The sequence below is a fragment of the Musca vetustissima genome, unplaced genomic scaffold, assembly GCF_032173495.1.
Source record: "Musca vetustissima isolate MV318-11 ecotype Yass unplaced genomic scaffold, APGP_CSIRO_Mvet_v1 utg113746, whole genome shotgun sequence".
Classification (NCBI taxonomy): domain Eukaryota; kingdom Metazoa; phylum Arthropoda; class Insecta; order Diptera; family Muscidae; genus Musca; species Musca vetustissima.
Window position 1 is genome coordinate 224,060 of NW_026879297.1, and position 19,124 is coordinate 243,183.

The 19,124-nt window shown below is 28.2% G+C and overlaps 1 protein-coding gene across 4 annotated transcripts; it reads right to left on the reverse strand.

The window, feature by feature from the left end:
* Window positions 1-632: 632 nt before the first annotated feature.
* On the reverse strand, window positions 633-18,032 carry LOC133324114 (matrix metalloproteinase-14). Of its 4 annotated transcripts, none has more exons than XM_061533001.1 (5): window positions 17,630-18,032; window positions 16,800-17,359; window positions 16,359-16,735; window positions 16,049-16,211; window positions 633-801 (listed from the first exon to the last, which is right to left on the reverse strand). In XM_061533001.1, exons 1-5 carry the CDS (start codon window positions 17,884-17,886, stop codon window positions 656-658), a joined length of 1,503 nt encoding a protein of 500 aa, XP_061388985.1. In that variant the 5' UTR covers window positions 17,887-18,032; the 3' UTR covers window positions 633-655. The 4 variants fall into 4 exon arrangements, with proteins under 4 accessions (XP_061388985.1, XP_061388982.1, XP_061388983.1 ...); XM_061532998.1 differs by having other exon boundaries at window positions 16,133-16,211; window positions 17,630-18,029; XM_061532999.1 differs by lacking the exon at window positions 633-801 and adding an exon at window positions 5,697-5,797 and having other exon boundaries at window positions 16,133-16,211; window positions 17,630-18,029.
* Window positions 18,033-19,124: the final 1,092 nt, after the last annotated feature.

A 19,124-nucleotide genomic window follows, 5' to 3' on the forward strand; every position in this document is an offset into this window, starting at 1 on the left:
ATAACAAAAAAAATATATATTTTTTAATTTTTCAGTATATATTCAAAATTTTTTTTTAGATATTTTCCAAATAACCCAAATATTATTTGACGTATGAACTATTTTTTTACCACAAATATTACTTATACGTGTAAAAAAAAAGGAAAACCCCAATGAATTGTTGCCGGCAATTTCATTTTCAAAATTTAATATCTTCTAATATCACATATGTATATTTTCTATGTGTGCATTCGGAAAAATTAAAAAAAAAACAAATCCATTAAATTGAAAATTGATGATCTCTTTTTCCGCTTTACATTCACAAAATTGCCAATATTGATTTTTTTCTATAAATTTTAAAAAATTTCAAAATTAAAACAAAATATTTCTTTTAAAATAAAATTTAAAATTTTATTTTAAACAGTTTGTTGTTGTTGATTTAGTTTTGGTTCGTATTGAGTTATTTACAGCTTACATAACATTTTGTTTTTTTATTTTCTTGATTTTCCATTTGGTTTCAGTTTCCTTTCGCTCGTTGATGCAGCACTCGTTATAATTTTTTATTTTCTCTCTTTTTAATGTTTCCTCTATGTGTGTGTGTGTGCATGGATTTGCTTACATAACACATTCAGTATACCAACAACAATAATATAATAATATTGAACCAAATCGGCTTTTAGCTAACAATGAATTTCGTTATGATGAACATGGCAAGCGTTGCCAAAATCGGTGCACCAATGTTTATCGATTCCGCTGAATTGGACGACATAACAGAACGATCGGCTTCGGAGGCTTCATCGTGAGCTTGATGATCATCAACACCTGCAGGGGGGCAATTGGAAGAGACGGCAAGAACAAAAAAGAAGAAAAACTCATATAAGTAAATTATTTTCAAATTTGAAAAAAAATTCTGTGTTTTGAGTGATGTGTGCTGTGTGTGCCCTGTGGCAGACAATAAAAAAACTAAATATTTATGATTGAAATTGTGTGTGAAATTTTGTTGAGCATAATAAAAAATACACGTGAACGTAAACAAATGTAAAAAAAATAAATAAGTATATATATGTAGCATATAAATAGTATAATTATGATCCAGCTGATTGTTTATCACACAATAGTCAATAAAACATAGGGGGGCTTGTAATTAAAATGCTAAAACAATTAAAACTACAATTTAAAAACCCATTAATTTTTTTCATTCAAATAAATCTACAAGCGAAACAAAATAAATATGAAAACATTATTTTGTAATATATTTCATAAGAATTAAAGAGAATTTTTTTATTTTGAAATGAACTAGGTGAAATATTTAATGTACTATTTTATTTGTTTTGTAATTTGTCCTGATTTTAAATTCATAAAAGACTATAGTAAAATATGTAATGTATTGTAAAAATAATAATTAGAAGAGATATAATAATAAATTATAAAAATAAAAAAGTAAATAGCAGGAGATTTTTAAATCTTACACATTAAAAAATATTCCAAGCTAATAAAAATTAATATAATTTTTTAGAAACATTTTTTTGAAATTTTTTAGATTCTAGTAGAGGGCTTTTGAAAATAATTGTAAACAATTAATGTTTAATTTTGTAATAATATTTAACATTTTTCAAATTAGTTTAAGATCAAAATTTGTTTTATAAAATATATTTCATATATAATAAATATACATTTTATTAAAAACAATAATAATAATAAATAAACTTTTTTTAATATGATATTGAATCTAAATTCATAAAGTAAATATTATTAAAATAGATAAATAAAATAGCTTTTTACAATTTTAATCAAATACATACATATATAGTTTCAAAATATTTTTCTTTAAATAATGTTTTTTTGTGTAAAAATATTTTTTTTTTCAAAATATTTAGGTGTTTCAAAAAATGGATGAGAAATTTTACTTTTAGGAAATAGTAGAAATAACAAAATATTTTTTCTAAATTTGATATAAAAAATATTAAAAATTATTAATTTTTTTTTATCTTTTAAAAATCACTCCTGTGGAGTCTGTCAAAATTTTGAACACTTTTAAATCCAATATTAAGCGAATGAATTGTCCGATTTGATTCAAACTTTGCACATGGTAAAAATTTTCACCAAACCTAAATTAAGCCTAAAGGAGGGGTCCATCGGTTCACTCCTTCAAGTATTTCCCACACAAAGGGTGCAAATATTGAAAATTTCCAAACATAGGGTGGTATATTTCATCCACAATGTCCACATCGTAATATTTTTACAATATCTTCATTAAAGGATTTTTCGAAAATAAGTATTCCAAAAAGTACTAAAATGTACTAAAGTTGGTACAATTTGATATCATGCGAACGAATAGTGTTAAGAACTTCAAAATTTAAATGTGAATCTTACTTGAGAAGTAGGTTCGATATAATGTGGTAGTTTTGAAAGTGTGTACTCATGTATACGAAAAGTACTAAATGGTACTAAATTTGATAAAATTTTAATTTGGAGAAATGGATGGATCTGGAATCCATTAGGATTGATTGTGTAGGTAGTTTTGGGAATTTGTATTTATTTGTACGAAAAGTACTGTATGGTACTATATTTCGTACAATTTCTATTTGCGAACCGGCAGAGTTGGAACTTTTAAATTTTTAATTAATGTCAATTATGGAGTGTAGGGTAGTTGTACCGAAGGATTTTTCGGGAATTCGAACTTTGCTTATTCCAAAAGTACTAAAATTGGTACAATTTCGTAGTGATATACAGAGGTACTAAACAGTACTAAATTTTGGTACAAATTGAATTTGGAGGAACGCATGGAATTTTGAAATTAACATTATCGTCGGAGCGTAGAATTGGGATATGTAGGTAGTTTTGGGAATTTATACCTATGTGTACGAAAAGTACTAAATGGTACTATAATAATTGGTACAATTGGGATTTGGAGGAACGGAAGGAGCTAGAACTCTGAAATTAAAAAAAAAAATACTACTGCATTGTAGAATTAAGGTATGTGGGTAGTTTTGAAAATTCGTACTTATGTGCACTGAATGACACTAAACAAGATAAAATTTTGGGTAAAATATAAAGCTGGAATCCTGAAATGGGAGTTTTGGAATCCTGAAATTTGTTGGCGTGTAGAATTTGGGAATGTTGGAAGTTTTGGAAAGTCGTACTTAATTGTAGGTACTATATGGTACTAAATATGGTACAATTTGAATTTTCGGTGAACCGATATGGCTGAAGTCTTGAAATTGGGAAATAGGATTTATATTGGATTGTATGATGTAGATAGTTTTAGAAATTAGTACTAAATTAAGTAAAATTTCAAATTTGGGTTAAAGATGGAGATGAAATTCCTAAATATGGAGTTAGGATCACTGTTGGCGTGTAGAATTAGGGTATGTAGGAAGTTTTGGAAACTCGTACTTATGCGTACTAAATAATGCACAATTTGAATTTTCGGTGAACCGATCGGGCTGGAATCCTAAAATAAGGAAATACGATTTCTTTTGGATACTATGATGTATATAGCAATTCGTACTTATGTGTACTAAACGGTCCTAAAATTGCAATTTGAATTGAAGTGATCCGACAGAGCTAAAATAGTGAAATTTGGAAAGTAGATTACTACTGCATTGTAATTATTCTAAAATATTCAATATAAAAAATCTTTTATTCATAGACATCCTAAGATACACTCTTTGAGTTAAGAACTCAGAGGTCCTCAAGTTAAAATGTTGGGCTAAACTTGTCGAAAGATGAGGACCATTTCAATTCGTGAAGGTAATATAGAACTATTCAACTATCATTAACTGAGGGTCACTCCCTACAAGTTTTCCGGTGTACGAATGAGGATAAATGTGGATAAAACAGATTTTAATAATTTAGTTAAGTTATATTTGTGTAAATTATATACAAAATTCGTACTTATGTGTACTAAACGGTCCTAAAATTGCAATTTGAATTGAAGTGATCCGACAGAGCTAAAATAGTGAAATTTGGAAAGTAGATTACTACTGCATTGTAGAATTGAGGTATGTAGGTAATTTTGAAAATTCGTACTTATTTATACTACATGGTACTAAATTTGGTACAATGCTGAAATTGGGAAAGAATACATCTATTGGATCGTTGAGGTAGTTAGTTATGGAAATTTATATTAATATGTACAAAATTGTTCTTAGTTTTGGAAATAAGTACTACAAGAGTACAAAAGGGGGTGGTTAGGTCAGCAGTAGCAAACAGTTAGTGGGTTTTGTCTATGATCCCAAGATCGACGAGGCGAGATTGGCGTCCCAGAATAACCAATTACTAGGTCTTAGATCGCCTTCCTCCCAAAGATACCTCCCTAATGCTTGGGTGTTAGACGAGCTTGTGTCCATAAGTGCTACACGGTTTTCAATCAGAGTTCCGACTGTATTTTTGAACGAAGGTTGTTCATACATGGAAACCTCAGCCTAAAACCTAAAGTTGCCAAGTCCCTACCATGATATGAGGCATTGCTATGGTAGACCTCACATGTCCGCTAATTCTGCCAATAATTAATGATTCTATCAAAAGGAACTAGGCGAACGAGAGCAAAAAACGACTGAATCTAGATGATCAGAAAACCGGATCTGGTACCGAAAAATATTTTTCTTTTGAATTATTCTAAAATATTCAATATAAAAAATCTTTTATTCATAGACATCCTAAGATACACTCTTTGAGTTAAGAACTCAGAGGTCCTCAAGTTAAAATGTTGGGCTAAACTTGTCGAAAGATGAGGACCATTTCAATTCGTGAAGGTAATATAGAACTATTCAACTATCATTAACTGAGGGTCACTCCCTACAAGTTTTCCGGTGTACGAATGAGGATAAATGTGGATAAAACAGATTTTAATAATTTAGTTAAGTTATATTTGTGTAAATTATATACAAAATTATTTAAAAAAATGTAATGAAATTTTACAATTATGTGATAAACAACCGCTGTTATTTAAATATGTGCACTTAATAAATAAATTATTTAAAAATATAATAAATAATATAATAATGTATAAAATAATAAATATACACATTTTTACACTAAACCGAACATAATAAAATCAAGAAAAAAAAAATTAAAAAAATATTGAAAATAAATTTTAGAACAAAATAATAATAAAACGTACTTTTCTTTAAATGTGTTTTGCTGTTCTTGGTTGATTGGTTGGTAGGTAGGTTGGCAGTTTGCGTGGTTCGGTGGTATGGCAAATATATTTTCGGATAAAATTAAGGCAACCTTTTTGAGACAGCATTTTTCACCAAACCGATGATGGCAGAGAAATGAGAAATATAGAATTTATGCTTTACAGCATAAGCAGCATAATGTAGGCAAAGCGAAAGAGAGAGCGGGCGGACGGTCGACACACACGCATGTACAGGACGCAATGGACAAATGACAAATACGGGCTTTGATGATGACAATTGATGAGATTGGGTTTTATTTTATTTGATTTGATTTTTTTATAATTTACATTTTTGCGTCGAATTCGTTATCGTTTGGTTGAATTGTTTGTTGTTGTTTTTTTGTTTAATGAACAGCAAGGTTTTTTTTTTGAGTTATTCGTTTGTTAATATTAAAATATTATTTACACAAACTGGACTGGGCACTAATTGCAGGAATATCACGCTATTTCCATTTCATATATATATATTATACATAATAACTGGACTTTTTTTTCTCATTTTCAAATATATCGTTCGAATTGAATTTGTTTGCGGTGGCGACGGCGGGTCATCTACATTTTAGAACCATGAACGAGCTATATTCCACATCCAACCGGGTAAATATCTTCGTTCCTTATTTACATCTTTAGTGACATCTTTAGTTGTGGTAGTGGGGTTAATTTTTTTCGTGTTGTATTCGTGTGTGTGTATATATGAATGTATGTAGGTATGTATTTTGGCAAAATAAATCGTTTGTTTTGTTTTTCGTTTAAAATTGTTGATAAAAAAATTAAAAAAGGAAAAAATGAAATTTTACAAAAATGTAATTTAAAGAAATTGAAATATTTAAAAATTTTTTCAAATAAAATTCTGTAGCGTGCAAGTGAAGAGCATCAAGATAACACATGTATATACAGAGATCAACAAAGCCAAATAAAAAAGTTGCTTTATATCAATCACACTAAAAACTTACTTTACACAAAATTTTGGAAAATAAATGATGGTTTTAAAAAATTTCTAGTGATGAATGTGTATAAAATTGATTATAAACGACGTATATGATGTGTTTTGTAAATGAAATTAAATTTTTTGATAAAATTTGAGCCGTATAAGAGTCGTATAAGAGTTGTATAAGAGTTGTATAAGAGTAGTATAAGAGTCGTATAATAGTCCTATGGATGAAATTTTCTATTTGAATGCATATGCATGCATATAAGCTCATCAAACAAGGTTGTATTTTTAAATGTGAAGAGTATAAGAGCATTGATAGTGTGATATATAAAATATCAAAATTGTATAAGACTTATCTTGAATGGAAATGCATGCTAATGTGTAGTTGTAAGCCTCCAAATGCTCAAAAACACAACAAACATTTACATTTTCCATGTTTATAAAAGCAGTATAAGATAATCATAACATTCACTATGTGTATAAGAGCTGTATATGAAGTCTAAAACTAGATTTTCTAAATAGCCATGCTTAGAGGTGGTTTCGATGTTTGCGTTTGTAGCATTTTGTGGTATAAGAATCGTATAAGATAAATATAAACTTTTCAAAGCGTATAAGAGCATAGTATATGTACTCTACAACTACACAAATCGATTGATTTACTAATATATTCATTAGTCGTATAAGTGTTGTATAAGAGTTTAATTTTTATGTCTAATAAGAATTTTTTTTAGAAAAAAATTATTTTGGATGATGAACAAGTGCGAAATTATAATTTTTGAATTTTTTTTTGAATTATTGTTTAATATTTTGTGTTATAAAAATGTATAAGACTCTAATGATGTTCTCTTATATTGAAAAAAGTTATGAGATACTTGGATTTACTCATATACTATCATTATACATTAATGATTTGTTTTGTTTTTGAAGTTTTAAACAGTATAAGTGGCGTATAAGAGTTTTTTAATATAATTTTTCAGATTTAAACTGTGAATTTGTTGTTAGAAAAACTAATATTTTTGTTGAAAAATACTCTTTTTGATGAAAATATATTTTTTGTGGCATATTTTGTGTTATACTAATATAAAAATTTGTATAAGACTCTTAAAATGTTCTCTTATATAGGTGAAAGAAATAAAATGTTGCGATGTACTTCTATACTATCTTATAATTTTATATGTGCTTAATTTTGAAACTTTTCACAGTATAAGAGTCGTATACGTGTTGTATAAGAGAAATTTTCAGGTTAAAAATGGAGATTATTTTAGAAAATAATAAAGGAATATTGTAATTTTGTTGTAATAAGTTATAAAAGAGGCAAGCCATGAACAAATTTCAAAAAAATGATGTAAAAAATCTCTTATACTAAGAAAAAAGAGTAAAAATGAGATATGTTTTACAAATAAACATCATTTGTGTATGATTTGTGATGTTTGGGAGATTATACAAACAGTATAAGAGTAGTATAAGAGTGGTATAAGAGTTGTATAAGAGTTGTATAATTGTTGAAATATTTAAAAATTTGGTTAGAAAGATTTAAAAATTATTATTGATTATATCAGCGGCAAGTTTGAACACATTTCTTGTATATTTTTTCCAAAATTTTGTGTAATATTTGTTTTCACTTTTTTTTGTATAAGACTGGCATAAGTTTACTCTAAAAAATTACACACATGTAATACACAACTAACTACTGTTTTTTGTTTAAATACTAACATAAAATCACATAAACTAAAACAAAAACAAACATGATTAAATTTGCGTAAAGCGTTCTCTTTTTTTCGTTTCTTGTATTTTTTTTTTCATCTACACAACAACTACACACATAACAATGGTCAACAACAGAGAGTAGATGTCTAAAGTGTGTTTGGTTGGTTATGTCAAATGTAGATCATGTACACATATGTATGTACGTATGCATATATGTTTATTGTGTTTCTTGGTCGATTTGTGTCTCGTTTCCTTAATTATTATTATTACAAATATATAAAAAAATAATTTATTTTTTGTTTGTGTGTTTTCTTAATTATGTGTTTGTGTCTGTGTGTGTTTTGTATGTTTATCCACGTTTACGTACGCCTGTAAATATGCATTTTAATAAAGAAAATAAAAAAACGGGTAAAAAATCATAATTGTTTGTATTCTTTTCGGTTCGGTTATTAAATTTGTTCACAACACAACAAAAAACATGCAATAAATAAAATTGGCCTAATTCCATGAAAGATCCATTCATATGTTTGTGTATGCATGTGATGCTAAATCAACCGTATAAGTAAATAAATAACGTGGTAACGTGATGTCTTGGCCGTAAGATAATTTTAACCGTTCTTAAAATAGTTTAAATGATAAATAAATTGTGTTGTTGTTTTTGTTTGCCATAAGAAAATTGCTAAAATTTTAAGGGATTACAAAAACAGATGGACTGGGGGAAGAAAGAGAGAGATATATTCCTAAGTTGTGCGTATTTTTAGTGAAATTTTGTTATTTTCAGGGAAATTTGGAGTGTATAACAGTTTTATAAAAATCGTATAACAGTTGTAAAACACTTTTTTGCAGTAGATTTTTGATAAAAATATCATAATGCTACAATTTGTAATCATTTGAAGTTTGTTTTGGTTTTATACTGTACATATTTATGTAATTTCAAGTAGTATAAGAGTTTTGACATACAGTTTAGAAGGGTTGTATGTCTTCGAATTGAGACGTAAACATCAACTATAAACGTATAAGATTTTGGGTCATTTTATGTATCCATTGAATATTGTTATGAAATTTTAAGAGTATAACAGTTATAAAAATTATGTATAACAGTTGTATAATCGTTTCTACAGTTAAATGGGAAAGTTATTTACACATTATAACTTTTTTTCGAGCAATGTGAAATAGTATAACAGTTATACAAATTTCGTATAAGAATTGTATAACAGTTTGTGGAGTTTTCTTTGTATTTTTGGTGAACTAAAAGTATTTCTAATCATCTTTGTATATAAATGTTAGGTTCATGTGTTATGTAAAGCCTTTGATTGACTGTATAACAGTTGTAACCACACGTATAACAGTTGTATAAACATTTTTTTAAGCTAATTGGCGAAAATACGAATCAATTTTTTTTGGAATACTACTGTAATAATTTTTGAAGAGTCTAATAATTTTTTAAAAACCGTATAACAGTTATATAACAGTTTTATAGGATTGTTTTTTATTTGTGGTGACATATATGTATTGCTAATGTTTCCAATTCTTCACTTTTAAGGATAGCGAATTATTCAATGGATATTTTTAAGAGTATAACAGTTTTGAAAATCCTGTATAACAGTTATATGTTGTTTTTCAGATTGGAATTAGGTGTAAGTCGAAGAAGTAATGAATGTTCTAAACAATTTTGATGTGTATAACAGTTTTTATGGGTCGTATAATTATTTAATGGATATTTTTAAAGAGTATAACAGTTTCAAAAATTCTGTATAACAGTTACATGATTTTTCAGAGTAAAATTACATATAAATCGAAGGAGTAATACATTTTATAAACAATTTTGATGAGTATAACAGTTTTTCGTGGGTCGTATAATAGATTTTTTATGAACTTTTCTAATCTTTCTGACCCGTGGGCTTTGCTAATGTACGAAATTGTTTAATTATAGGATAATTTGATTCTATAAAAGTCATTTTTAAAAGTATAACAGTTATAAAAATCCAGTATAACAGTTTTATGAGGGTTTTTCGATCTGAAAGTACATATAACTCGGAGGACTATGTCATTTTCTAATCAATTGTGAAGAGTATAATAGTTTTTAAGGGTCGTATAACAGTTTTTGATGTTTTTGATTGCTGATGTTTTATGAGTTTTTTTCGATCTGAAATTACGTATAACTCGAAGGAGTAATGCAATTTTCTAATCAATTGTGAAGAGTATAATAGTTTTTAAAGGTTGTATAACAGTTTTTTTTTATAGATTTCGGATTTTAGGGACCTATACGAATTGCTAATGTTCTTAATTTTTTGATTATAAGGGCAATTAATTATTCAAAGAAAAATTTTACGAGTATAACAGTTATCAAAATTCTGTATAACAGTTGTATGAAGTGAAATGACATATAATTTGAAGCACTTATTAATTTTCTAAACAATTTGGAAGATTTTAACGAGTTTTTAAGGCTCATATAACAGTTTGTATAACAGTTTTTTGGTGAATTTTTTTAGTTTTGCTGACGTATAAGTATTGCAAAACTTCCTAATTCTTTAATTATAGGTATAGTTGATTATTTAAAGGATATTTTTAGTAGTATAACAGTTATAAAAATCCAGTATATCAGTTGTATGTTTTGTTTTTGGGTAGAAATAACATATAACACGAAGGAGGAATGGATTTCCGAAATAATTTTTAAAAGGATAAAAGTTTTTAAAGGTCGTATATGAGTTGTATAACAGTTTTTTGAGAGATTTTTTTTATGAATGATGTTGTGAACTTTCTTATGGCAAATATATTCGTTGATTTTGAATGAATATTTTTTTTTGGGAAATGACCAATTTGTGTAAATGTAGGGTTAGTAACATTTATTAAGGTTCAGATTAAATTCCAATAATTTTTGGTTTTTGAAAATTTTGAATATTTTTTAATATATTTTTCATTCGAACGTGGCCAATAATAGAATGTTTTCTTTTTATTTTCAAATCTGAACCTTTATGTTTTTATTTTTCAAAGTATTAACGTGCAAACATTTACAAAAATAAACCAAACACAACATGTTCATGCAAATTTTGATCACTTGATTGTGTATGCCAAAAAAGAGGAACATTCCTTGTTCTTTTCAAACATGCAAATTAAAATATTTTTTTCAGTGTATTACAGCTAACAGTCATTTGGTTCTGTTTTGTTTTGTGCCAAGTGTAAGGTGAAAGAGATAGAGTACAATTTTTTCTCTTCTCTGTTAAATTGAACAAACAGGCAGAGAGCATAGTGAGTGAAGAGAATACATTTGGTGAAAAGTACTACAAACTAGGGAGAGAGAACACTACACAGCAACCGTTACGGGGTTTTTGTTGGTGGCATTGAGTGAGTGTCAACAGAGAGAAAGAGCGAGAGAGATAAAATTACCAACAATCAAAAATAACAATTTATATTTAAGAGAATTTCAAGGGGGGATTACTACGTTCAGGTTTAGTGTAAAAAATAATAATAATAACAACAAAATAATGATTTTTAAATAAAACTAAAATACAGGGGGGAAATGGAGAGGTACAAAATACAAAAAATACATATTGATAATAAATAATTAAAACAAAATTGCTGGAGAAAAATATAAAAATAAAAAATGATGACGTTATTTATTCCAAAGGAAATAGGGGTTATTTTAGAAACAAGTTAGTTTGGAAAATAATGAAAATTATTTAGCATTTGTGTTAGAAAAAATAACCACAACAAATTTAAGAAAATAATGTTAAATCAATTGCCATTAAAAATAAATTTAAAAATTACTATTAATTATGATGCATTTTTTTGTTTATATTTAGGTTAGTAACATTTTTAACACCAAGCCATTCCAAAAAGTGTGAATATATATAATATTTAATAAATAATATATCAGTATTATAATATCAGTAATTTTGTATCCAATATGGATTAGTGGAAACCGACCAGTTGACCCACAAAAATATAACCTCAAATTCTTTAAGAATTTGTTAAGTGTTGTGGTGGAATATTATTTCTTTAAAGAGGGGGAGAAGGGTAAATATTTGAGAAATTTACCAATATTATTAGTTTGTTTTATTATTATTTTGGGTGTATAACAGTGTTTAGCCTCTTCAACTAAAACTGTAAAAATAAATTATTTAGTAAATTAATTTGGTGGTATAAATAAATTAATATTTCTTGTATTATTTTTTTGAAAATTTACATGGTATGCTAGATTATGTATTATATTTATTAATATTTGTATAAACAATTTTTTCTTAAAATTATTTTTTTTCTTTAAATTAATTCAATATGATATAAGACAAAGAGATGATGTTTTGTTAATATTTTTTTTATATTTTATATAAAGAATGGTATGGTTTTATATATATTAATTCCCATGATTTTTATTCCCAACACTTGAATTTCCCATGAATTTATTCCAGATATATGTTTATAATAAAATTAAAACAGACACTGAAATAAAAATTACTTACCGCCTTCACATAAGCAGATGAGTTAAATAACAAAAAATGAAAAAGAAAATCAATATTTACAGAAGAAAACCTAAAGAATGCTATGGCAAAAACGGGAATAATATATTTTTTAATTACTTCCCTCATTAGCAAACCTTAGAAGAAGGAAATTGAATAGGGTATGTATTTAAAAAACAAACACCTGAATCATGGCAGTAAGCAAAATAAAATATCGTTAAAGTTAAAGAAATTAAGAGAAAAATACAATCAGAGTGCCATATTGCGTATAACTAATATTAATTAAGTTTATTTAGGCGTATGAAATATTAAAAATATAAAATAATCATACGCCACACATTAATATATCTTGTTTTCTTTTTGCTTTTTTTAGTAAGTTTTAAAATTTCTTAATCTTTTTTTAATATTGTAAACTATGAGTAAGATATTAGAAATTAAGAAGAAAATTTTTTAAAAAACATAATTGAGATTTTTGTCCTTATTTTTGGTTTCTGATTGGTACAATCCATAAATGATAATATCATAGACCAAAATTGCGTATAACTAATATTAATAAAGTTTAGGCGTATGAAATATTGTTGATTACTAGTAATCATATGCCGCAGTATTAATCTACCTGTTTTTTTTTTTTGAGTTTTAAACTATGAGTAAGCTATTAGAAATTTAGAAGAAAATTTCTTTTTGTGAAATTTGTGTCCTTATTTTTGGGTTTCTGATTGGTCAATCCATAAATGATAATGTCATTGACCCATATTGCGTATAACTAATATTAATTAAGATCAAAGTTATTGTAGTACTTTTTTTAAAGCATGTTTTTGAAATAGTTTAAACTAATTTTTTGTATTTATTTTTTTACTATAATCAAAATAATTTATTGACCTCAAAATAATTGAATTTGCAAAAATGTGAAATAAATTAAAAAATTATAATAATAATAATTAAAATAAAAATTAAAAAAAATATTAATATGATTCTTAGTTTAGACCCTATATAAGAGGATCTCTCATGTGTCGTAATTTGATATATAGGATTCTTATGGGGTAGAAAAGTATTATCAATATTGCGCCAAGTTTACATTTTCAATATAAGACCATATTTTTACATAGCCTTTCAAATAAAAGTTACGACTTCGGAGAAATTTGAATAACGATCCGGGGATCGATCTCTGACACATTATCTGAATTCAGTGCATTTTAACCGATCATAATATGAAATTTATGAGTTATCCGCCGTACATGCTTTATTTGGCACGGTATGTCCAACGTCCATGCCAAGTTTGTGGTCATTCTTCGATCGATTTAGAAATTTTAGAATTTTCACCTCCTAAAGGTTAGTATAAAAAGTTCGGGACAGCCTTAAAATTTAGTTTCGTTTTTATTTGTTCAAGATTTTTTTTAAAGAATTTTAAGGGGCCACGATAACCATTTTTGCTTTAGGGATCGCAAATTACAAAAAATATAAATTTTAAGAAGTGAAAAGTACTCAAATGGCGTATGGTTAATATTGTGCATTTAAATAACTCCAACGCACCAATATATAATAATAAAAATTACTTATACGCAACCTAGCCTAATTTTAACATAAATAATATTAATACTATATTTTATATATGCATGGAGTCGACTCTCGACCCAGAGACCAGAGAAAATTTTCAAAAGAAGGTAATAAGATCAAGGTTTTGTAAAGGTAACAAGTTAGTGCCAGCCTCAGAACTTAATACAATTTTTATTTGTTCAAGATTGTTTTGAAGAATTTTAGGGGCTATGATAATCATTTTTGCATTGGGGATTGAAAATTACAAAAAAAATATATCGCGTATACGCACCAATATATATTAATTAAAATTCCTTATACGCAATCTAGTATACATTTTTACTCATAAATACTATTAATACTATATTTTCTATATGTATGTAGTCGACACTCTATAAATTGAAACCCCAGTAATCTGAGAACATTTTCAAAAAAATGTAATAAGATAGGAGTTTATTAAGTTTCGGGGTAAAAAGCGTGAAAATTATCGAAAAATTCAAATAATCAACTTTAAATTAATAATAAATTACGTATGAGTAATATTTTGCACGTATACCACTCATACGAACCAAGAGATAATAATTAAAATTAATTATACGCAACATAGTCCCTATTTATTAGGAGAAAAATAAATCTATTGTTGTCATATTCAAATATTTAAAATTTAAATTATTTGAATATTTATTTCTATTATTGAATATATTTTAATCATTGTTGCTAATTTATATATAACAATCAATTAATAATTTTTATTTATTATAATATATTTTTTTTGGATAATTTAAGTATTATATTAATAAAAAATAAATGTATTAATTATTAATTTATGCAAAACATGTAATAAACAAATAATATTAAATGATAATAATATATAAATCAGCAACAATGATTAAAATGTAATAAATAATAGAAATAAATATTAAAGAAACTTAAAGTTTAAATATACAGTCAACCATCGATAATTTAAATGTCACAATAATAATAATTTGATTGTTTTAAATTTGTTCTGTATATTTTGCATAGATTTTTAATATAAAATTATGTTTTATATTAGCAAGATCTTTTATTTTTGTTTTGCATTTTTAAAGTGTATAATAATAGGTTTGCAAAAAAAAAAATAAATATTATTAATTCATATTTATTTTAATTATTATTATTTTTTGCATTATTATTTTTTAATATTGAATCATTATCAATTAATTATTTAATTTAATAATATATGTATGCCGAATCATATTATTTTAATTTTTTATTCCGAAGATTTCTCTCTAGTTTATTTTTCAAAATTAAAAAATAAACTAAATAAAAAAATTCATTCAGTATTAATAAATTCTCCTTTGAAAGTGTGCATATTATTTATTATTAATATTATTTTTAATATGGTATTATTATTTATTAATTTGTTATGTTTACGAGTTTTGATTATTTCTAGCATAATTTCTTTAACTTTTTATTTCAAAGCAATATAAAATGTATGGATTTGTAAAGAGCATCAACAATGTAAGAGAAAAAATATTACAAAATATGAAAAGAGATCAGCAACATGAGAGACAGAGAGAGAGAGAGAAATGTAATATACAACTGAAAATTATTTAAAGAGACAAATCAAACAATGTCGAGCAAGCGAGAGAAAGAGAAAGACAACGGAACATGATTGAAAGCACAATCTGTAAAGCAACGGATAATAGTTAACAAGCACAGAGAGATAGAAAGAGACAGAGCAAGAAAAAGAGCGAGTAACAGTGAAAAGACAGTATTGTTTTTAAATAAAAATTTGTTTCTTTTATATAATAAATAAATATAAAAATATATATAATTCAGTTTTTAACATTAGTAATAGTTGAATTTTTATGTATAACAAATATTGTAAGAAATGTCATAATTTGTTTAAACATTTATATGCATGTTCATTTATGTTATGTTATGTATATATGCTGGAAGGAGGAGGACTAATAAAATACATCTAATACTTATAAAACTTAATTTAACATACCACTTTGTTTTGAATTTTTTAAAGAGAATTATAAAGCTTTTTGTAATTAGCAAGATTTTTTTTGGGGAGATCACAATGGGTTTTCTTTTAGAAAAATTTTAAAAAATATTTTTTAGAAAAAATAGTTTTTTTCTCAGCAATTTTTTTGTATATCAATTAGATTGATAAATAAATGTATAAGAAATTTATTTATAATTTTTAATTATTTTTCATTTTGTGTGTTTGTTTCTATTTTTATAATTTAGTCCTTGGTCGGTTCCACTCACCTGCATCGAATACATTATCACCGTTATCATAATCAAAGAACGATGAGGTTAATTCTTTTTCCTCAGAGTTGTCCACAATATTACCTGTTGATGAGGGCGTATTCTTGCAGCCGAACCACCAATGGGCCGAGGGACGGGGGAATTTGGGATCTGCAGAGTCAACCTGGTGAAAATAAAATAAAATTACTTTAATAATTATTTGAAACTCTATGAAAATTAGAAGGCAGGTCCCAAACTCTTCTATTTTTTTGGAAGTCAGAGATTTCCCTGTCCCTTTATTTTAAAATCGTATTCCATATCCAATACTTACTGCAAATGTTCTATCATTAAACCGATAGTATTTATCACCCTTAAAGAAGTAAGTATAACCATTGGTATATTGCAGGGCAGCATCCAGGCTATTTGGCAGACCTTCCCAATTTGAAATGGGCTTGGGATAGCTGGACTTCACTGGGGGCCTCTTCAAGGGATCGAAACGCCAGAATTTACTACCCTTGAAGAAATAGATTTTACCATTACCGCCCCAAACCATGGCCGCATCCAAGTGATCGGGAATGCCAGTAAAACCTTCGCTAATCTCTTTGGGATAATCGCCATCCACCTGGCGGCCATTGTAACGCCAGTATTTGGTACCCTTGAAGAAATAGGTTTTGCCATTTTTATAGGTAAAAGCGGCATCAATATCACCTGGAAGAAGTCGAGAAAAAATATTACAAATAAATTAAAAACAATTGCCATATCTCCAACTTACCGGGCAATCCTGGCCATCCCTCGGCAATCAATTTCGGATAACCATCCGCAATGGCATTCTCTGTCAATTTGTAGTATTTATTACCCTTAAAGGCATATGTCTGACCCTCGGCCGAATTAAAGAGTGCATCAATCTTGGGATCTTTACAAATCAAATCATCCCGCGGTGCCCTTGGTGGTGTAAAGGCAGGACGTTGTGTGGTACGTGGGAAGGCGCCACCACTTGTAGGATTTAAACCATTACCATTTTGTGTTGACTTTTTACCATACAATGCCTGAATGGCCAAAACATCATCGGTATCTAATTTGAAAACGGGTTCATAGCCACGATAGAATGGAGCCATCAAGGCGGAGCGAACATCCGAATGTGACAGACCCAACGAATGACCAAATTCATGGGCAGCAACTTGGAAAAGATTTGTACCACGAGGACTGTTCACTGTCCACTGTTCGGCATCATCAAAATGAGCATCACCACCGAAAACGGGGAAAAAGGCATGGGCCAAGGTACCGCCGACACCATCGAATGCATCACCATCACCGTGTTCACTTTCGACAAATCTAGGAGAGTGAGGGAGAAGAGAGAAAATATTTTTTTAATTGAATACAAAATTTGAGCAAATATTTTTGGCACAAAAACTTGGCCAGGCGAAAAAGACCAAATATTCTTGGAATACAAAAATTTGATTTGTAAAAAAAAAATAATAAAATTCTGGGCATTTTTTTAACCCAATTTTTTTGTAATTTTTTTTCGGTGCATAATTTTTTCCAATATATATGTGTATCCTCCCAAAAAATAATCATAATAATTATTTGCTCCCCTTTACTCACTTAATTTCAATATGAACAGGGCCGGATGCCTTGGGCGTGAAAGTCAAATCGGTATATTCACTCCATACGCTAAAAGCTTTGGCCACCTCGGTATCAACATCGGAACGCTTCAAACGTTTAGGATATTTGGAAATTTTATATGTCAAAGCCTTGACACGCCAACGGCTACCCTGCAGGGCATAACGTTTCGAACGGCTATCGGTACCGAAGCCAACCTTATCACGTACACCACAACGTGGCATTGACATCAAACGCATTGTTTCATCATCCAACTCGCCGGTGACATTTAGTCCGGCAAAACTTTGAAATTCCTGTACAGCTTTGGTCCATGTGTTGGCATCCAAGAGACCACCATTGGCGGGATTGCGTGCAGAGGCGGGTAAATAACCGAATTGTGATAAATATATCTGTAAGGAAAAAAGGTTAGGAAATTAGAAATTTATGAATTAAATATAAAGAAAAAACAAATAAATATAAGAAGAGAAATAAATTAAGAGCAAAGAGAGGTTTCGATTGTCTGCTCTCTTTATTTTTAATATTGCTGAGATGTATGGGAATAACAACAAGTGGTATTTTATTTATAGACTGTCTAGAGCACTAATGCACAAAATAGTACGATAGCGGTGATGTCTAAACACGTATTCTCTTTACTTCTCTCTTGGCCAGTCATTTTTGAATGGGATCTCTCACTTACGCTCTCACACACTTACTCTCAATTTAATTCTGTTCAACTCTGGTCTAGAGCAGAGTCGGGCGAACCACTGCACGCGTGCACTCTCGCGAGAGTAAATATCACTATTCTCTCACACACATTCAACTGAACCAATTGAAAAATCATTGACACACACACACACACACAAAGACAAGTGCGTGAAAACAGAATTTTTTACGCTCTGCCCGTGCCTGGTCTAGAGTTGACATTCTATGTTTATAGTTGCAAAAGAAGGAGTTGAGATACAGAGAGAGTGAGAGAAGAGGTTAGGAAATTCTCTTCTATTATTGTTTATCATTGCTGAGATTTATAAACCTCAATGTCCAGTTAGTGATTGACAAAAACAAAACAATTGACGTAAAGAGTGATAATTCGGGAGAGAAGAGATATATGGGTAGCCTCTCTTCTTTTTCTCACTATTTACCTAACCAGAGCAGATGCTAATATGAGAGTGAAGGGAGTATATCATTGTGAGAACTGGTAGTTTTTATTAGAGGTGTGCAAAAAGAGAGTAGAAAATAAAGAGAGGAGAGTAAAGGAGAAACCGAAATGTCTTACAAAAAGAGAACGCAGAGAACGAGCTTATTGATACATGTAAACATGGGCACCAATTCCCATGCTAGCTCAGCATTATTTTTATACTCTTCACAACACTGTGGGACAGGGTATTATGTCTTTGTGATATGTTTGCAACAGGCAATAAGAAACGAGAAAGACCCATAGTTCCTTTTGAGAATATGCATAGAATCACTTTCTGAGTCGAGTCGTCCGTCTGTCCAGGTT